Source organism: Phyllobates terribilis, unplaced genomic scaffold (genome assembly GCF_046119375.1).
Source record: "Phyllobates terribilis strain yellow unplaced genomic scaffold, ASM4611937v1 Scaffold_2__4_contigs__length_985480577, whole genome shotgun sequence".
Taxonomy (NCBI): domain Eukaryota; kingdom Metazoa; phylum Chordata; class Amphibia; order Anura; family Dendrobatidae; genus Phyllobates; species Phyllobates terribilis.
In genome coordinates this window covers 645,002,608-645,022,829 of record NW_027362762.1, presented here as the reverse complement: position 1 = coordinate 645,022,829, position 20,222 = coordinate 645,002,608, and the positions used below count along the sequence as shown (strand labels likewise).

At 43.4% G+C, this 20,222-nt stretch overlaps 1 protein-coding gene across 1 annotated transcript in view; it reads right to left on the bottom strand.

The window, feature by feature from the left end:
• Window positions 1–12,019: 12,019 nt before the first annotated feature.
• LOC141246710 (uncharacterized) overlaps window positions 12,020–20,222 on the bottom strand; it is a 76,704-nt gene continuing 68,501 nt past the window's right edge. The window contains exons 5-6 of the mRNA XM_073669139.1: window positions 19,464–19,617; window positions 12,020–12,145 (exon numbers count right to left, since the gene is read on the bottom strand). Of these exons, the coding sequence (XP_073525240.1) occupies window positions 12,020–12,145; window positions 19,464–19,617 (280 nt within the window). The remainder of the gene's footprint in view (window positions 12,146–19,463; window positions 19,618–20,222) is intronic.

Sequence of the window (20,222 nt, the reverse complement as noted above, 5' to 3'; positions counted from 1 at the left end):
TGGTCTATTAGTCCATCTATACTGACCTCCATCAGGTTGCAAATTGAATAAAAAAATTTTCTGCATCTAGCTCTGAAAAAATATTTGGGCTTCTAGCGGTGTGTGGGACTTGGTCTATTAGTCCATCTATACTGACCTCCATCAGGTTGCAAATTAAAAATAATTTTTTTCTGCATCTAGCTCTGAAAAAATATTTGGGCTTCTAGCAGTGTGTGGGACTTGGTCTATTAGTCCATCTATACTGACCTCCATCAGGTTGCAAATTAAAAATAATTTTTTTCTTCATTTAGCTCTGAAAAAATATTTGGGCTTCTAGCAGTGTGTGGGACTTGTTCTATTAGTCCTTCTATACTGACGTCCAGCAGGTTGCAAATTGAATATAATTTTTTTCTGCATCTAGCTCTGAAAAAATATTTGGGCTTCTAGCGGTGTGTGGGACTTGGTCTATTAGTCCATCTATACTGACCTCCATCAGGTTGCAAATTAAAAATAATTTTTTTCTGCATCTAGCTCTGAAAAAATATTTGGGCTTCTAGCAGTGTGTGGGACTTGGTCTATTAGTCCATCTATACTGACCTCCATCAGGTTGCAAATTGAATAAAAAAATTTTCTGCATCTAGCTCTGAAAAAATATTTGGGCTTCTAGCGGTGTGTGGGACTTGGTCTATTAGTCCATCTATACTGACCTCCATCAGGTTGCAAATTAAAAATAATTTTTTTCTGCATCTAGCTCTGAAAAAATATTTGGGCTTCTAGCAGTGTGTGGGACTTGGTCTATTAGTCCATCTATACTGACCTCCATCAGGTTGCAAATTAAAAATAATTTTTTTCTGCATCTAGCTCTGAAAAAATATTTGGGCTTCTAGCAGTGTGTGGGACTTGGTCTCTTAGTCCATCTATAATGACCTCCATCAGGTTGCAAATTAAAAATAATTTTTTTCTTCATTTAGCTCTGAAAAAATATTTGGGCTTCTAGCAGTGTGTGGGACTTGTTCTATTAGTCCTTCTATACTGACGTCCAGCAGGTTGCAAACTGAATATAATTTTTTTCTGCATCTAGCTCTGAAAAAATATTTGGGCTTCTAGCGGTGTGTGGGACTTGGTCTATTAGTCCATCTATACTGACCTCCATCAGGTTGCAAATTAAAAATAATTTTTTTCTGCATCTAGCTCTGAAAAAATATTTGGGCTTCTAGCAGTGTGTGGGACTTGGTCTATTAGTCCATCTATACTGACCTCCATCAGGTTGCAAATTGAATAAAAAAAATTTCTGCATCTAGCTCTGAAAAAATATTTGGGCTTCTAGCGGTGTGTGGGACTTGGTCTATTAGTCCATCTATACTGACCTCCATCAGGTTGCAAATTAAAAATAATTTTTTTCTGCATCTAGCTCTGAAAAAATATTTGGGCTTCTAGCAGTGTGTGGGACTTGGTCTATTAGTCCATCTATACTGACCTCCATCAGGTTGCAAATTAAAAATAATTTTTTTCTGCATCTAGCTCTGAAAAAATATTTGGGCTTCTAGCAGTGTGTGGGACTTGGTCTATTAGTCCATCTATACTGACCTCCATCAGGTTGCAAATTGAATAAAAAAATTTTCTGCATCTAGCTCTGAAAAAATATTTGGGCTTCTAGCGGTGTGTGGGACTTGGTCTATTAGTCCATCTATACTGACCTCCATCAGGTTGCAAATTAAAAATAATTTTTTTCTGCATCTAACCCAGCCAATAGTTTTGGCCTAATACCACAGTTTGGCCACTCAGCTCTGCTCGGTTACCATCCATTGTTTTTTTGTGCAAACAACTCCAGAGTTGTGAATTAGTTAACCACCAAAATGAGTGGAAAAAGGCCTGCTGCTGGTGGAAAGGGGAATAGGCGTGTTGGGAAGGGGAAAAAAGGTTGTGTCCGTGGGGTAGGTGCAGAAGAAAGACCATCTTCCAGCCAAACTAAAATGTCTACTTCTTTTAGCGGACAATGTGATAAGATCCCTTTCTTACGGCCACGCCAATCGCTACAAATTCCAGATGAGGCACAAAAACAGCAGGTGCTTCAACGGATATCAAGTGCTCCTTTAAGTGGGCTCTCCTCCACATCAACTTCAACATCACAAATACTCCAGTCCTCAAAGGTGTCACCCAAATCGCACTTGCTTCCTCACAGCTCCCAAATCTCCAGCTGCCCGTCTGAGTATGAGGTAGAACAGATGGTTGAGTCTGCAGAGCTGTTTACTCATACTATAGCCTGGGAATCAGAGGTCGACTCCAGCGCTTCTGTGAATCCAGACGAGGAAATGATCTGCACTGATGCCCAGAATCTTTATGAGTCGGATCCAGGACCAGACGCAGAAGGTTCTGACCATAATGTAGACCCTCATTCCCAAACTGTAACTCCTGTTGGTGGAGACAATGAGGAAGACGATGATAAGACTCAAATACCTGATTGGAGCGACAACTTTAGTTTTTTGTCAGGGCAGGAACAGGTTGGCTCTGAGGACGACGGGTGTGATAACGCACAGGGTGATGATGATGAGGTCGGAGATCCCACTTACTGTCAACCCACAGTCAGCCAAGAGATGAGGTCAGCAGAGGAGGTGGAGGAAGATGCTAGTGACGACGAGGTCAGGTTGCGCCTTCCTGGACAGAGACGTAGTACTGGAAGCACGTCAACAACTGCATCCTCAAACACAACTCTGCCTCTCACCACAAGTCGTGGTGGCTCTTCAGGTCGCATGGGTGCTAAGCCTTGCATAGCCTGGGCATTTTTTCAGATCGATAAAGATGACCCAACTCGTGTTATCTGTAACATTTGTCAGCAAAAGCTAAGTAGAGGCCAAAAAATACATAGTTTGAGTATTTCATGCATGAACCGGCACATGGACATGAAGCATAAGTTGCAGTGGGAAGCTCAGTGTGCTACAATGCGGTCTAGCCGGCCGGGCCAACCACCGTCTGCCATATCTTGTGCATCCGCGGCCTCTTCATCCTCTGTGACTGGGGGGACAGCAGTCACACCTGTTTTGGGGCGCAGACCTGCCACCTCTTTACCCGCAACAGCCAGCGTGATTGGCAGGTCATCATTTTCTTTGGAGGTGGTAACACCAGCTGGTCTTGAGCGCTGTCCGACATCGATAGCACCACCTTTGGATCAAGGCAACCTAACATGTCCGCCTGCATCTTCCTCACAGACCGGCAGTTTGCCGGGGACACCCTTATCAACCCCGTCTAAGCACAATAGCCAGCCCTCGGTCCCTCAGATGTGGACAAGTAAAAGACCATTTCCTCCTAGCCATGAGAAAGCTAAGAGGTTGAATTTCACCATCTGCAAGCTCTTGGCTACAGAAATGCTGCCTTTCCGCCTGGTGGACACAGAGGATTTTCGAGACCTTATGTCCGTCGCAGTGCCCCAGTACCAGATGCCCAGTCGGCACTACTTCTCAAAGAAAGGTGTGCCTGCGCTCCACCAGCATGTCGCACACAACATCACCGCTTCTTTGAGAAACTCTGTGTGTGACAGGGTGCATTTCACCACAGACACTTGGACGAGTAGGCATGGACAGGGGCGTTACATGTCGCTGACTGGGCACTGGGTAACTATGGTGACAGCAGGACAAGGGGCTGCTGTCCAAGTCTTGCCTTCCCCACGAGTTGTGCGTCAATCCTCTTTATGTCATTTTTCCTCCACTGCTTCTGCCTCCTCAACCTCCTCTCGGTCTTCCACCTGCACCCAAAGCCTGTCTGGTCATGCCACAAGCTTTCTAACTGCGCAGAAGGGATCCTGCACACCTCCTTACTATGCTGGCAGTAGGGCTCAACGTCATCAGGCGGTTTTTACATTGAAATGTCTGGGAAATGTGAGTCACACAGCTGAGGAGTTGTGGTCAGCTCTGGAGAACCAATTTCATGAATGGTTGTCTCCACTGGACCTGAAACCAGGGAAGGCCGTGTGCGACAATGCTGCAAACCTGGGTGCGGCCCTTCGCCGGGGCAATGTCACACACGTGCCTTGTATGGCTCACGTGTTGAACCTGGTTGTCCAGCAATTTTTAGCCCACTATCCCAGACTAGATGGCCTTCTGCAGAGGGCACGGTCGCTGTGTGCTCACTTCCGCCGTTCGCATCCCGCACCTCAGCGACTTACATCTCTACAGAAGTCGTTGGGCTTGCCACTTCACCGGCTAAAATGCGATGTGCCTACCCGGTGGAATTCAACTCTGCACATGTTGCAGCGACTGTGGCAGCACCGACAAGCCCTGGTGCAATACGTTCTGACGTATAGCCTGGGCCAACGAGATTCAGAGGTGGGGCAAATCACGCTGGAGGAGTGGTCTCAGATCAGGGACCTATGCACCCTTCTGCACAGTTTTGAAATGGCGACGAAGATGTTTAGTGCTGACGATGCCATTATCAGCATGACTATTCCGGTGATTTACATGCTGGAGCACATGTTAAACAGAATTCGGAGTCAGGTGGTGGCACAAGAGGAGGTGGAGGAAGTAGAGGAGGAGGAGTTGTATGCAGAAGGGCTAACATCTGCAAGGTCCAGACGGTCGGCAGCACCAAGGCGGCAGGCATGTGAGGGTGGGGGAGATGGTTTAACCAGGGCGCATGGTAGCAGCCAAACTAGTGAGGAAGGTGCAGGAGCCCAGGAAGAAGTGGAGGACGAACTGATGGAAGACTCATCAGATGAGGGAGACCTTGATCACATTTCTGTTGTGCGAGGTTGGGGGGAGAGGACAGAGGAAGGAAGCATGATTGTTACCTCGCCACCAACACAACAGGGACTTGGTGCTCCTGGATGCGCAACACACATGAGTGCCTTCTTGCTGCACTACCTGCAACATGACCCTTGAATTGTGAGAATTAGAAATAATCCTGACTACTGGGTTGCCACACTGTTAGATCCCCGGTACAAAAGTAAATTTGCAGAAATTATTCCTGCCATAGAAAGGGATGCACGCATGCAGGAGTATCAGCAGAGACTGTTGCAGAATCTTACATGTGCTTTTCCACAAAATACCAGTGGTGCACGTAGTGAATCTCACAGTTCCAACTTGCCAACCGTGGGACCGTCAAGTGTTCAGCACTCAAACCGTAACAGAACCACAGTATCTGCTGGTAACATCAATTTTGCGGAATCATTTCACCACTTTTTTAGCCCATCCTTTGCAAGGCCACAGGAGACAAGAAGTCTGACACATAGTCAACGCCTAGAGACGATGGTACAGGAGTATCTCCAAGTAAACATTGAAGCCACGACTGTGTCACTGGACCCTTGCTCTTTTTGGGCTTCCAATCTGGATAAATGGCCGGAGCTAGCCACTTACGCCTTGGAGATCTTGTCATGCCCCGCAGCCAGCGTTCTGTCTGAACGTGTGTTCAGCGCTGCTGGTGGTGTGCTGACAGATAAGCGCACGCGGCTCTCCACTGATAATGTAGACAGACTCACGTTCATAAAGATGAACAAATCATGGATCCGAAACGACTTTTCTACCCCTGTGTCATCCTGGGGAGAGTAAAAGCTTGATGATTGGTTAAAATCACCCTACCAACCGTTTTAAGCTTTCAAATTACTAATCATGTTTATCTGTATCTTGACTGGAAAATAATTTGGGCTTTGTAGCAGTGTGCAGCACTGATCCTATTAGGCCATCTATAATAAGCTTCACCAGATTTAAAATTAAAAATAATTTTTAGCTGCATCTAGCCCGGAAAATAATTTTGGGGCTCCGAGATGCGCAAGACACATAAGTGCCTTCTTGCTGCACTACCTGCAGCATGACCCTCATATTGTCAGAATTCGAAGTAATCATGACTACTGGGTTGCCACACTCTTAGATCCCCCAAACTTTTCGATCAACCTTTTCATTTTAATAAAGACCAAAAAAATGGTCATTTTTGAAATTATAAGCATTAGCAGGTTGTTAGAAACTGAAATCAAACAGTTTTCAACTCAAAACTTTATTCTAGGTGATGTTACATTTTCACATAGGACCCCTTGTTCGAAAGGAGCTTCTGAACTCTCTCGTCCATTGAATTTGTCAGGTTTTGGATGGTTTCTGCTTCAATTGTTTTGCATGAGGACAGAATACCCTCCCAGAGCTGTTGCTTAGATGTGAACTGCCTCCCGCCATCATAGACACTCCTTTTAATGATGCTCCAAAGGTTCTGAATGGGGTAGAGGTCAGGGGAGCATGGGGGTCACACCATAAGTTTGTCCCCTTTTATGCCCATATCAGCCAGAGATGCAGATGTTTTATGTGCAGCATGAGATGGTGCATTATCATGCAGAAAAATGATCTTGCTGTGAAATACACGGTTCTTCTTCTTGAACCATGGCAGGAAGTGCTGTTTGAGAAAATCCACATACATTATGGAGTTCATCTTTAGCGCCTTCAGGGATCCTAAAGGGGCCGACAATCTCTCTCCCCATGATTCCAGCCCAAAACATTACTCCACCTCCTCCTTGTTGGCGCTGTAGCCGTGTTTGCGTGGGGTGTCCATCAACCAGCCATCCTCCACTCCATTCATCTGGACCATCGAGCGCTGCACGGCACTCATCCGTGAACAAAACAGTTTTGAAATCAGTCTTCATGTAATGTTTGGCCCACTGGAGCCGTTTCTGCTTGTGTGAAGTGGATAGAGGAGGTCGACAGGATGGCGTATGCACAGCTGCAAACCTCTGAAGGACCCTGCATCTTGTTGTTCGGGGGACGTTGGAGGCACAAGCAGCTTCAAAAACTTGTCTGCTGCTATGACAAGGCTTTTTTGCCGCTGCTCTTTCGACCTGACGTAATTGCCTGTAGGAAAGAGTCCTCAATTTGCCCTTATCAGCACGCACACGTGTGTACTGTGAATCAGCTACATACTTCTTGATTGCCAAGACACTTCATCCTGATCATCGCACAATGTTGATTGTAGTCATGCCTTGACCTAAACACTCCACAATTTGTTGCTTCTCAGCAGCCGACACATCCTTTTTCTTTCCCATTTTGGCAGAAAATGTAGGCTGCTTAATAATGTGAGAGAGCCTTCTTAAGTAGTCTTGCCTTTATTGGACACACCTGCCAAACTAATTAGCACAGGTGTCTGCAATTGCTTACAGTGATATAAAGAGCCCTGACACACATCACCATCAATGAGTTTAACTGACAAACAAACAAATTCTTCCCTTATCACTCCTAAACACTTTTTGCATAATAATTTGGAACGCGGTGTACATGTGCTTTTCCACAAAACACCAGTGGTTCACGTAGTGAATCTTACAGTTCTAACTTGCCAACCGTGGTCTGTATGGAATTGTTCAATAAAGGGCCCAAAATTAAGATAACATAGATGGGAGAGGTCTCTATGAATAGGAATTCCTAAGTATTTGATACCCTGTGAGGGCCAGGCAAAGGGAAAGTTGGACTGGATGGAATCCTATATGGATTTAGGGAGGGAGACATCGAGGGCCTCAGACTTCGCTGCATTGATTTTAAAATTTTACCATGTAACAAAGTGATCTATTTCAGCCATAACAGCAGGGATGGATATATGTGATTGAGTGATATATACTAGGACATCATCAGCAAATAGAGAGCACTTGTACTCGGTGCCTCCCACCTCAATCCACCTAATATTGGGGTTATGGCGAATTGATGAGAGCAGGTGCTCCGTCACTAGGATGTATAAGAGAGGGGACAGAGGACATCCCTGCCTTGTCCCATTGGTGATTGTGAAAGGTGATGAAAATGTTCTGACGCACCCCCTGGGCCTTGGGACACCCGGAGCCGGACCCTTTTTGGTGGATGCTGGTGGTTGTAGTCTTCGTGGCGGCGATCCGGTTCCGTGGCTCAGGGCGGTCAAACCAGTGGCGGAACTATTTATGTGGTTTTGATGTTTAAATGTCCGAGTACGCCACCCGTGGATTGCGGTCAGAGTGAACCGCCGCTACAGGGCAGACCGCTAAGGCTGGTGTTGTGGGTGCAGCAGAGCGTAGCATAACTCCCCACGGGAGGAGTATAGCCTCAGGGCAGTGTATGCGGAGGATGGGGGTGATGATGCAGGGCAGCAGCAGTAACGACACGGAGTCAGTGATGCAGTTCAGGGCCTTTACTCACAGTTCTTATTATCCAGACCACGTCTGCAGGTAACGGCTGCCCACGTCGTACTGTGCTCACCAGGTGAGGGGCTCAGACAACTCCCAGATAACTTTGGAGCGCTTCACAGGACCCCCTTTGTGTGTCCTTTGTCTGGCCTTTCTTACCAACACTTCTGTCCGGCTGCCTCGGGCCTCCTCTTGGTAAACTTGGCGCCAGTTTCCCTGACCCTATGTGGTGCCTTCCTAGCGGGTGGAGCAAGGGGCTGCGCCACATAAAATGTCAGAGCCTCCGGTTTCTAGCTGAGGGTCGTTTCCTGCCTCCACTAGTTCGGGGACCGGTCTCCCCCTTTGGCCTGACCCCTCCACGCAGGTGGATTCGGGCGTGCGGTGGCGACTCACCCGTCCGCACCCCTGGGATCCCTTCATTCCTCGTTCCTGGAGCCTTCTCCGCTCCTCTTCCTTCCTTCTCCCTCTTGCAGGCCTGGGCATCTGTTACTAGGCCCACCTCCGGAGCAGAGCTCATGCAGAGCCCCTGCTCCCTGCCACTTCTGCTCAGACTTCTCTGCACTGAACTAAGATGGTGCCCACCTTTTATACTCCCTTCTCAATGCACCCAGGAACTGCTTCCTCCCTGCTCCTGCACTGCAGGGTTCCCCTTCCTCAGTGTTCCCTCCCCCCACTCCAGCCAGGGACAGGGACTGTCGTGCCCATCTCAGGGGCATATTGGTCGCCCTGCCCCACGGCAATGTGGTGTAATGCATGCAGGTGTCGGGTCCTGATCCACACTCCATCCTTATCTGAGAGTGAGATATCACACCTCTGGGTGAGGTGCAATACGTCTGTAGCAACCGAGCCCTCGGTGCTACAGTTCCATTTATCTTCAGCCTAGGTGACGTATTGTGATACAGGGCCGTGATTTTGGCTATAAAAGGGTCCCCTAGACCCCTACCCCAAGCTTTTTAAGAGAATCATATATGGCGTGCCAGGAGACTCTATGGAATGCTTTCTCAGCATCCAACGAGAGTATCTACTTACAAATTTTTAACTGCATCTAGCCCAGGAAATACTTTGTGCCTAGTAGCAGTGTCTGCTAGTCAGCGGATTATCCCGGCTGTTAAGCAAGCTACACCACCTGTAGTTTGGACACTTAATTTTTTCAAAGGAAATGCTTCGGGACCACGGGATACTTAGTGAAGAGCATCAGGAGGCACCCCAAGGCATAGGGGCTGGGACTGGCACTAGGATGCCTTGCGGTGGACAGCCGAGCTCGATCCTTATAAAAGCTTTTTAACTGCAGCAGCTTTAGTGGACGCTACTGGAGCTGGAATTACGCGGCTGCTGGCATGAGACTTGCCCTCCAATAGATCCTTGTAAATGGATTTAAAGTGTATTCATTCAAATTAGAGGGACAATTTAAATTAAAAAGCTTAGAGCTGCCTCCACCACAGGGGGGCTCTCTCGACCCACCAGCGGACAGGCACCAGTATTGGGAGAGGGGGGCTGGCCGTCAGGGTTCACCGCGGCTCTGGCACAAACCCGGCGACACGGAGGTGGCACGGGCAGGAGCGGACTGGCCGTCTCGGCTTCTCACTTTTTGGATTTTAGAAGGGCATGACATGCCTATATCTGTGTCTCCCCCTCCTTTTACTCCTCCACCTCTTTTCTTTTCGCATGACTATATGTACTTGTCACTTTTCCATGTGTTAGTTGTGTCTTCTGAGCAGTTTGTCAGCTTTTGGACACCTTTGAAGGTGTTTTCTATGTGTTTCTATGTGTTTTTGTTTGCCTGCCATTGGTTTTAACGGTGTTCGAAGGTGTTCCTGTTCGGCGAACACACGGGTGTTCGACGAACCGAACCGAACTCGAACACTACGGGGGTGGCTCAACACTAGTACCAACCCTTTACCCAGAGACTGCCCCGGTCACTTGCCGTGACCTCCTGCCCGTTCATCCAGAGACTGCCCCGGTCACTTGCCGTGACCTCCTGCCCGTTCATCCAGAGACTGCCCCGGTCACTTGCCGTGACCTCCTGCCCGTTCATCCAGAGACTGCCTCGGTCACTTGCCGTGACCTCCTGCCCGTTCATCCAGAGACTGCCCCGGTCACTTGCCGTGACCTCCAGCCCATTCACTCAGAGACTGTCCCGGTCACCTGCTGTGACTGCCTGCCCGTCTTCCCTGGTCGCCACCCGCTCCCTTACAAGGACCGCCCCTTTGTATAGTAGCTCAGAGGTTCCGCCTCCCAGACCCGTTACAGTTACCACCTATCCACAGAATAGCTGATAAATTTCTGATCTGTCGGCTTACAAATGCTAGCACCAAAACCAATCCCTAGAGCAGGGTTCTGAAATGCCCTTTAAAATGGTGTGGTATCGATCACGCTATTTATTCTTGGGCAGCATGAATCAGCCTAGTGTGCGATTACATCTACTGTATACTGTGGCATTTCAGAGAAAACAGACTTTGAAAGGCTGACCAACCGTCATAGAGTCAGGCATGGCCTCCTGCTAGTCCCCCCCCTCTTTGTCAGGTCTCTTTCATGTGTGTACATAGGGAGAAACCTGTCAATCAACAGGAGCAACGTGGGGTCCTCACTGGACAGTCATGTCTCTCCCTATAATCCCCAGCCGGGTTGTCAAAGTAAGTTTTCACTTAAACACTACAGAGTTTCAGGGAAGGACGTACTTGGCTGCAGTCATGCAGCACGATCTGATTCTTGCTGACCATGGTTTGGGCAGCATGTATCTAGTGATAGGTTCCCTTTAATGCCACTGATAGTGGCATTTAAGAAATTAAGCAGTGATGTGAGCAGTTAGCCACACGGTGAGTGCCACAATTTTTCTTTGACCCTATTCAAATTTGCCTGTTTTTTGTTGCATGTGGCTATGACATAATTGACTCGGGACTTTTTAAACAGTGATACCATCTCCATGTACTACTCCTTTAATTTACTTGCATGTATTGGTAGTGCCAACCTACCCTCTATTTATTTTGATGTGAGCAGTGATGATCTTAATAATCACCTGATATAGCAGATCTGTAAATTTAGAAACAAAATAGAAAACTAAAGTAACCAAAACAATGAGGCTAATATTGGTAACGTGTAGCCAAGCTAAATTTTACATTTTATTAGATTCTAATGCCATAATAAGGCCTCATTCCGACATCTGTAAGTCATGTACAAGTTCTATCCATGTTTTCATGGATAAAACTAGCACCCATTATAGTCTATGGGGCGGTTCATATATCTTTATTTTTTGTGGACCACCAAAAATCACAGAAACGTTTCCATTTTTGATCTGTAGCACCGAAATCAAAACCACGGACAGCTATGTGCAATTATGATCATGATGATTCATGATTAACACTGCAATGTATAAGAGAAGCTATTCTAGTTATTTATTTTTCCATTAGTGCAAAACTGACAAGGAACAAACAATGGTGAAACTTGGATCCAAAACACTGATGAATCATGGACGTCTGAATGAGGCTCAAGTTATAGTTAAATTGTCAGAACTGGAGGAAGAGAAACAATAGTTATACATGAGTATATGAGAAATCATCCAATTTTCATCTAGAAAAAAAGAAACATTTTTCATCTGTATTGTCACCCGGATGTCCTTTCTTTATATCGATATGGCACCCTTATTACATGCGATTACATACAAAAGCAGTTAATGAAATTGACAAGACCAAATGCAGTTTTCTGTTTTCAGAACGGCAATCTATCTGTAAAAATCGGATGCAATTTAATTAATCCATATGAGATTGAATTATTTATTTTTAGCACTCATAGACTTGAATAGACAAGTCTCATCCAACATACAGAAGAAACTAGTGTGTGATGCTTTAATTTCATATGAAAATTCAGTCCTTGTGGAAAAAATTGTCATATGAAAAACATTGACCGAGGGTGGTCAGTTCTTTACATGGATAGCACTTAAAGTGGTAAGCGAGAGCCATCTACAGACATGTTTCCAGATTTTTTCCCTTCATCAGTGCAGAGCAGGGCACTGGTTCGCTCGGTCAGACACCTTTGACCTTGATATGGTGGAGTAATGGTTTTCTTAAGAATGTTTCATGAGTCAATAAGAAAATACAAAATGGCGTAGAAACAGTGCATGTTTTTGTTGTACCTTCCTACACTTTCAAAGCATTTTTGGTTACATAGGGTCTGATTCATTACGGCTATGTTCACGTCATGTTTTAGTCACACATTAGCGGCTATGTCAGTGCTTCCATCTGAAGCCCTGTAAAAAAGGATGTAAAATGTGATCAACTGCAGTTTTTTGCCCACCTCAAAAAGGTGGACACTGAAAAAAAAGGTCAGACAGAGCACAAAGTGATTGCCTGCATCATTAAAGCCACCTAAGACTGTAGTTGACTGTAGTGTCACTCAACAGTCTTAATAAAGTGACTGCTGGAGTAACATGCTCCTAATTCATTTGGAGGCGCACATCTTACAACTGACGTGCTCATCCACCAGTAGTATTCCAGTCTGGGACTGGAGTACATTTCTGTCATAATTTACTTCACCAAATTAAAGTTACTGGGCCGGATTCACCGTATCCTGTTTCAGCTCTTTCCATTCTGGTGAAGCTAGACAGGACTGGTGTGAAAATGGCACAAGACCCCAAATATTTGTGCGTAAAAACGTAACAACGTTTCATGATGATTTACACCAGAATTTTTGAGTAAACATGCTGATGAATGGGGCTTCTTTCCAAACACAGCACGTTATAAGTGTGCCTATTTTTTGTGATTTCCTATAGGCTTTTGCATAGGAAAAACAACAAAACACACTTGTATAAAGCACATAAAAATCACGGTGCTTTTAAGGTTAATGTTCCTACAATAAGCATTTGGTGCATTTGTTTTCTACATATTTTTGCTCACAAGAAATGCAGTATATTGCAAAGTTGCCCGCTGCGCTGTTTTTTAATGCTGAAAAAAATTAACCTACATTATGGTTTTGAAATCCGCAGCATGTGATTTTCTTTTGAATAAATATGAGGCTTTCTTGCGGATTTTTCACATTGACTTGAATGAGATGCAGAAAATCCACAGATAAAACTGCGTATGCATTTTTAATGCATTTACTCAGCAGAAACACAGTAAGAATTCATATAATCCATACGATTTTATCACAATCAGATTACGAAGCAAGCATGACGTTTCCAAAACAAAGAAATTATCAGCTAAAAAATGACATACCAAAAAGAGCTGAAAACTGCAGCCGAAAAAATGTGATAAAAATGCATGTAAAAAACCTCACGAAAAGATAGTATAAAAGTGGATACGCCTAGGAAAACCTCGGATGCTTCACGGCGTATTTTTTGCAGCAAAAAATCTAAATAAAATAATTAAAATAAAACAGTGGAGAGCTTTCATTTGGAGTGTTTTTGGGTCCCAAAAGAAAGAAAAACTGCATGAAGGAAGCCTTATTCTACCGTCTTATCTTTGAATATGTAAGACTCTATTAACACTTCTATTGTTAGGGTCTGTCAAGCTTTCCCAGGTTTATCTTGGCACTCTGCACTGTTATTCTTATTATCAAAAATACTTTAGCCCAAGTATGTATTTACATGTGACAGATTTGTTACCAATATTTCTGTAAATTGTTATACTTTTTTTTTCAATTCAGATAAAAATGTGTGAATGAAGGAGCTATAAGAGAATATTGAAGTTTATTTTATATAAGCGGACACGTACAATCAGATCAGTGCACAGATCAGAGATCACATAAATAAGTAGCTTTATTGGTGTCACCACTTACCCGAAAGCCCAACTCCAATATTTGTGCTGGAAGAGTCTTCGGTACATTGCTTAAATGAGAAAAGGGATATGGTTAGATTTACCATCCGTATGTAGTTTTATGTAATTATTCAGATTCATTTATTTGCGATGTATGCAGGGTATGGATTTATTAAAAAATACAAAATACAATGGGAGTGAGTGTGGGTGGCTTCCTCTAGTGGCAATTTCTATGCAGGGGCACAATTTGGGGTCAGCATGATTCAGGATGGCAGGTCCAACCTCTAGGGAATCTTCACTGAGTGGCAAGCGCTGTTTCTACTTGCAGCACACAAGAGCAGTGAGTGCCAGGCGCCTAGCAAGCGCTAGCTTAATTCAGAATAAAGAAGCCGCTCGCTGCCCTCTGCAATACATACGAAGAGCACAACAGTAGAGATGACTTTTAGTGATGAGCGAGCATGCTCGTTACTTGGGTTTTCTGAGCATGCTCGGAAGTGGATACAGTAGCGGGCATGCTCGAGTCAAATGCTCTTGTACTCGCAGCCTCATGTCTTGTAGATGTTACACAGCCACAAAACATACTGGGAATGCCCAACATACACGGGCATTTTCTGCATGTTTTGCCGCTGTGTAACAGTCACGAAACATGAGGCAGCGGGTACAGGAGCATTTGACTCGAGCACGCCCGCTACTGTATCCACACCCGAGCATGCTCCAAAAAACCGAGTAACGAGCATGCTCGCTCATGACTACTGACTTTGTCATCAGCTGCAGCGTTCTGCATAGGCAGCGTCTAACATGACCAAGTGTTCGATATGATAATACTAGTTACTATAGGCTGCAACAGAGATACTGGATGATAGTCTGTGCAGGTCTTAGTGAATAAAGACTATGGGCCCAATTCATCATGTGCATTTTTTTATGCCACTTTTCTTTTTCTGCCTTGTATTCGTTTTATCATGCGGTTCAAGAACTTTGTGCAAAATCAAAAAATACACTTTATTTTTGTTTCTAACTATTTTTTGCAACTTCGTAGCACAATGTTTTGCAAAAATTATGCAAAATGTCTGCAAAAATTACAGGAGTAAATGAAAAAAAACATCAGGAGGGGACTGGAGTATTTTTGTTAAAAAAAATGTTGCAACTTTTTTTTAAAATTCACAATTGATAAATAAGATGAAAATATTTGAAAACCCCAAATGCCGTCCACAATGATGATCATAAAAAATAAGCATAGACATATAAAATAGACTTAATTAAATTAATAGACAAAAATTAAACCAAAACCTAGACAAATAAAGGTGCAAATGCAGCTATGAATCAGGTCCTAAGAATGAAGACTGTAAATCATATTAAATGGGGCAGCGAGCACTATTCTGAGGACACATTGAGATAGGCAGTAGCAATATACTCAATCGAGGGAATATTCTACCCTGAGTATTCATGTGCTGTTCAGCCAATGATTGCTATGATCTGCATTCCAATCTATGCTGGCAGGCTGCAGGGCAGGAAAACCTAGATGATTAGAAATATGGGTAGGGAGGTGTTGGGCAGGAGACAGGGATGATAATCCATACTCAGTTTTATTTAGAGGACCAGAATTCTTGAGTAAAAAGGATCTGTTGCATAACTGATGCTAATGAAAGCAGACGGCCCCCCACTGATTATTATGGGGTTCCTCTGGGTTCCATTTTGTGTCCATTGTTTGGAAGAGAAAAAAAAAGAGTCTTACATACAGAATTTTTTCTTCCATTCTGAAAATTAGAGCAACACTAAACCCAAACGAACCCCAAAAATAATAAATGGGGCCCGTCTGTTTCTATTTACATAAGTTATACAAATGGATACTTTTGAACAATAATTCCATTTTTTCCTCTAAATGGAACAGACAAACTGAATGCAGGGAACTGTAAACGTAGCCTTGCTTTAATTACATCAGTATTTCCTTAAAATACAATCCATGTGCTTTGGGAAATAAGGAGTTTAAATATCGGACTGGTGTAAGGGACTCTAAGGCTACGTTCCCACAATGAGCTTTTGGTGAGTTTTTGATGTTGCAGATTTTCTGCAGCATTTTTGTACCTATTAAGTAAATTAGGTTACTTGCATTTTTTCGAAAATACGCCATGTAAAAAAAATAACCAAAAACTCATTGAGGGAATGTAGCCTTAGAGTGTTAATGGTCCATGGGTTAGGGGTGCAAAATTCCTGCCTTCCCCCTAGAGCTAACAATTCATGCTATGCCACTGTTCTTTGTTGATGGTCCTCATATGTGAGAAATGTGTAATTTATTTTATTCTAAAACAGTGAACCCTAGATATTCTTCCTGACCAGCTGAGCCAGCAGTACAGATATAAGTCCTTGCCTTATCTAGGTAATTATGTAGGTAATTACAGGTAATATGAACTTATCAGCAGGTAATATCAATGTGGATGCAACATAATGTACTGATAGTAGCATAAAACTTTGCTTTTGATGTGTAAAAGAGGTTGTCCAGGTAATATAAATTAATGATAAAATGACACATTTACATTTATATGAAAAAGTTTGGGCACCCCTATTAATCTTAAGCTTAATGTTTTATAAAAATTGGTGTTTTTGCAACCGCTATTTCAGTTTGATATATGTAATAACTGTTGGGCACAGTAATGTTTCTGCCTTGAAATGAGGTTTATTGTACTAACAGAAAATGTGCAATCTGCATTCAAACAAAATTTGACAGGTGCATAAGTATGGGCACCTCACCAGAAAAGTGACATTAATATTTAGTAGATCCTCCTTTTGCAAAAATAACAGCCTCTAGTCACTTCCTGAAGCTTTTAATGAGTTCCTGGATCCTGGATGAAGGTATTTTTGACCATTCCTCTTTACAAAACAATTCCAGTTCAGTTAAGTTTGATGGACGCCGAGCATGGACAGCCCTCTTCAAATGATCCCACAGATGTTCAATGATATTCAGGTCTGGGGACTGGAATGGCCATTCCAGAACATTGTAATTGTTCCTCTGCATGAATGCCTAAGTAGATATGGAGCGGTGTTTTGGATCATTGTCTTGCTGAAAGATCCATCCCCTGCGTAACTTCAACTTTATCACTGATTCTTGAACATTATTGTCAAGAATCTGCTGATACTGAGTGGAATCCATGCGTCCCTCAACTTTAACAAGATTCCCGGTGCCGGCATTGGCCACACAGCCCCAAAGCATGATGGAACCTCCACCAAATCTTACTGTGGGTAGCAAGTGTTTTTCTTGGAATGCTGTGTTTTTATGCTGCCATGCATAACGCCTTTTTGTATGACCAAACAACTCAATCTTGGTTTCATCAGTACACAGGACCTTCTTCCAAAAAGAAATTGGCTTCCCCAAATGTGCTTTCGCAAACCTCAGCCGACTCGGTTTGTGGCGTGCTTGCAGAAACGGCTTCTTTCGCATCACTCTCCCATACAGCTTCTCCTTGTGCAAAGTGCGTTGTATAGTTGACCGATGCACAGTGACACCATCTGCAGCAAGTTGATGCTGCAGCTCTCTGGAGGTGGTCTGAGGATTGTCCTTGACTGATCTCACCATTCTTCTTCTCTGCCTTTCTGATGTTTCTCTTGGCCTGCCACTTCTGGCCTTAACAAGAACTGTCCCTGTGTTCTTCCATGTTCCTCACAGTTTAAACTGACAGGTTAAATCTCTGAGACAGCTTTTTGTATCCTTCCCCTGAACAACTATGTTGAATAATCTTTGTTTTCAGATCATTTGACAGTTGTTTTGAGGAGCCCATGATGCCACTCTTCAGAGGAGATTCAAACAGGAGAACAACTTGCAAGTGGCCACTTTAAGTAGCTTTTCTCATGATTGCTTACACCTGGCTATGAAGTTCAAAGCTCAATGAGGTTACAAAACCAAAAAAAGTGCTTTAGTAAGTCAGTAAAAAGTAGGTAGGAGTATTTAAAACAAGAAAATGATAAGGGTGCCCATACTTATGCACCTGTCAAATTTTGTTTGAATGCAGATTGCACATTTTCTGTTAGTACAATAAACCTCATTTCAAGGCAGAAACATTGCTGTGTCCAACAGTTATCACATATATCAAACTGAAATAGCTGTTGCAAAAACAACAATTTTTATAAAACATTAAGCTTAAGATTAATAGGGGTGTCCAAACTTTTTTTATATAACTGTATATAGTTTATCTGTTGCTGCATTCCTGAGTACTTAGCATTTTAATTCTTAGACCCTGGCCCTACTGTCAGTATTTGATCAGTATTTGGCCAGTATTTTTTCTCAGTGGGAGCCAAAGCCAGGTGAGGAACAATCAGAGAAAAGATATAACAGAAACAGGTCACCATCACCCACTCCTGAGAAAAAATACTGACTGAATACTGACCAAATACTGATAGTGGGGCCGTGGCCTTAGACAAATAATCATCCAGGACTCTGATGTGACAGAGCACCTAAGAATCCTCTGCCTCCATAGGTTATTTCCCCGCCCAGCACCAGCCTCTTTAGCTTGATTGATAGTTCACCATCCGATAATTATCCTTGCCTGGTACATGATGTCACATAGACAGTGAGCCATCAATCAAGCTAATGATTGTGGTGCTGGCTGGGGAAACATCCCTGAGAGGCAGAGACTTGTTAGCTGCTCAATCACATCTAGAGCATTTAAAGGGGTTTTCCCACGAACAAAAGTTCATTTTCAAAATTGTCTGTGTCTGACCGTGTACGGAACATGGTGTGATCATACCACATCTCCTGGGCAGGGAGGAAGCAGAAGAGTATACAGACATTACCGCAGGGGTGTCGCAGAGGATTCATTTTGTGAGGTAAAATATTGTTTAAAAAAAGGCAGTGAAATGTTTTACCTCACAAAATGAATCCTCTGCAATTCCCTGCTGTAATGTCTGTATTGTCTTTTGCTTCCCTCCCTGCCCAGGAGCTGTGGAATATTCTGTACATGTTCAGACACAGAAATATTTAAAATTAACCTTTGCTCGTAGGAAAACCCCTTGAATGCCTCATTTGCATGTGAGTGACAATTCTATTGACTCAGGAATGCAGCGAAAGACAGAAGATATAAAAGTTTCGCTGTGTTAACAATTCTAAGACCTGCATGCTCATATATGTGGTTTAGGAAAATGGATCTTAATGTCAGTGACAGATTCCCTTTAAACAATTATTTATATTAAGTGGACAATTCATTTAAATACAAATGAATTGTATGTAGAAGATACTGCTCCCATTGTGATGTAAGAACAAATTCTCAAACTTTTCCAGGTTTGGGCTTGCAATTGGAAAATAAGATTCAGTGACAAGATGCCTTTTCTGATTAGTAGGCTCAGCATGATGTCATGCCTGCGGCTTGCTGCAATGATGATGTCATACTGGGTGTATTGATTAGAAGGGCGCCAGGGATGCTGATAATTAGGAGGAGCTCTGATCCAGCATACCACGGACCACCGACATGACCGCTGGACTAGGGTCCTGCAATTTTTTTTGTTCAACTCTAAATTAAAGATACGATATTCCACTCATCCTTTTTATTCTCTAGGGAAAATACATTTAGTTTTTCACAACAATTTTTAAATCCTAACATTATGTTGCCGCTGTTTAACGTAACTTTTCCATTTATGTTACTTACCATACTGCAATTTCCTGTGCAAACGGTTACATCACAGAAAATGAACAAATCATCATATCCTTGAAACTGAAATGAGCGAAATTGGATTCGTGTCTCTGAAGAGTTTCCATTTGATATAATATTTGCAAAAATTGTAGCATTGCTTGTTGGACAGCTGTATAAGAAAGACAGAAATATATGCTGAAGTTAGGAACATTCACAAGAACCTTACATCAGATATACGAAGATTGTTCAGAGTAAAAGATGCTCAGGTTTAGAAAACAGAATGAAGAACAAAATAGACAATGGGCCTGATTCATTGTTTGCTGTTACTTGCCCTTCTCTTTAATCTGGTGGAATTCATTGATGTTTTTAATGCAAAATTTTTTTTTTCTGTTTTTGTGACTTTTAGAATAAAAGGTCTCACATCATTTAAAATGTCACATATTAGTCTTCAGCTGCAACAAAAGGAATATCTGCTATAAACTTTACTTCACACAAACATTGGAGTTAGATGTATCAGAATATGTGCTGGCTGGACTAATCCACCCCGAAGTTTAGCCAGCAGCGTCAGAAGAAAGGAGACAGGGAGGAGATCGCATGTGGAGGGCGGCAGCATTCAGAAAGTGATTGCTCAGCATTATATTGTATGGAGGACCATGGGGATTGCATTATATTGTATGGAGGACCATGGGGAGTGCATTATATTGTATGGATGTCCATGGGGGTGCATTATATTGTATGGAGGACAATGGGGATTGCATTATATTGTATGGAGGA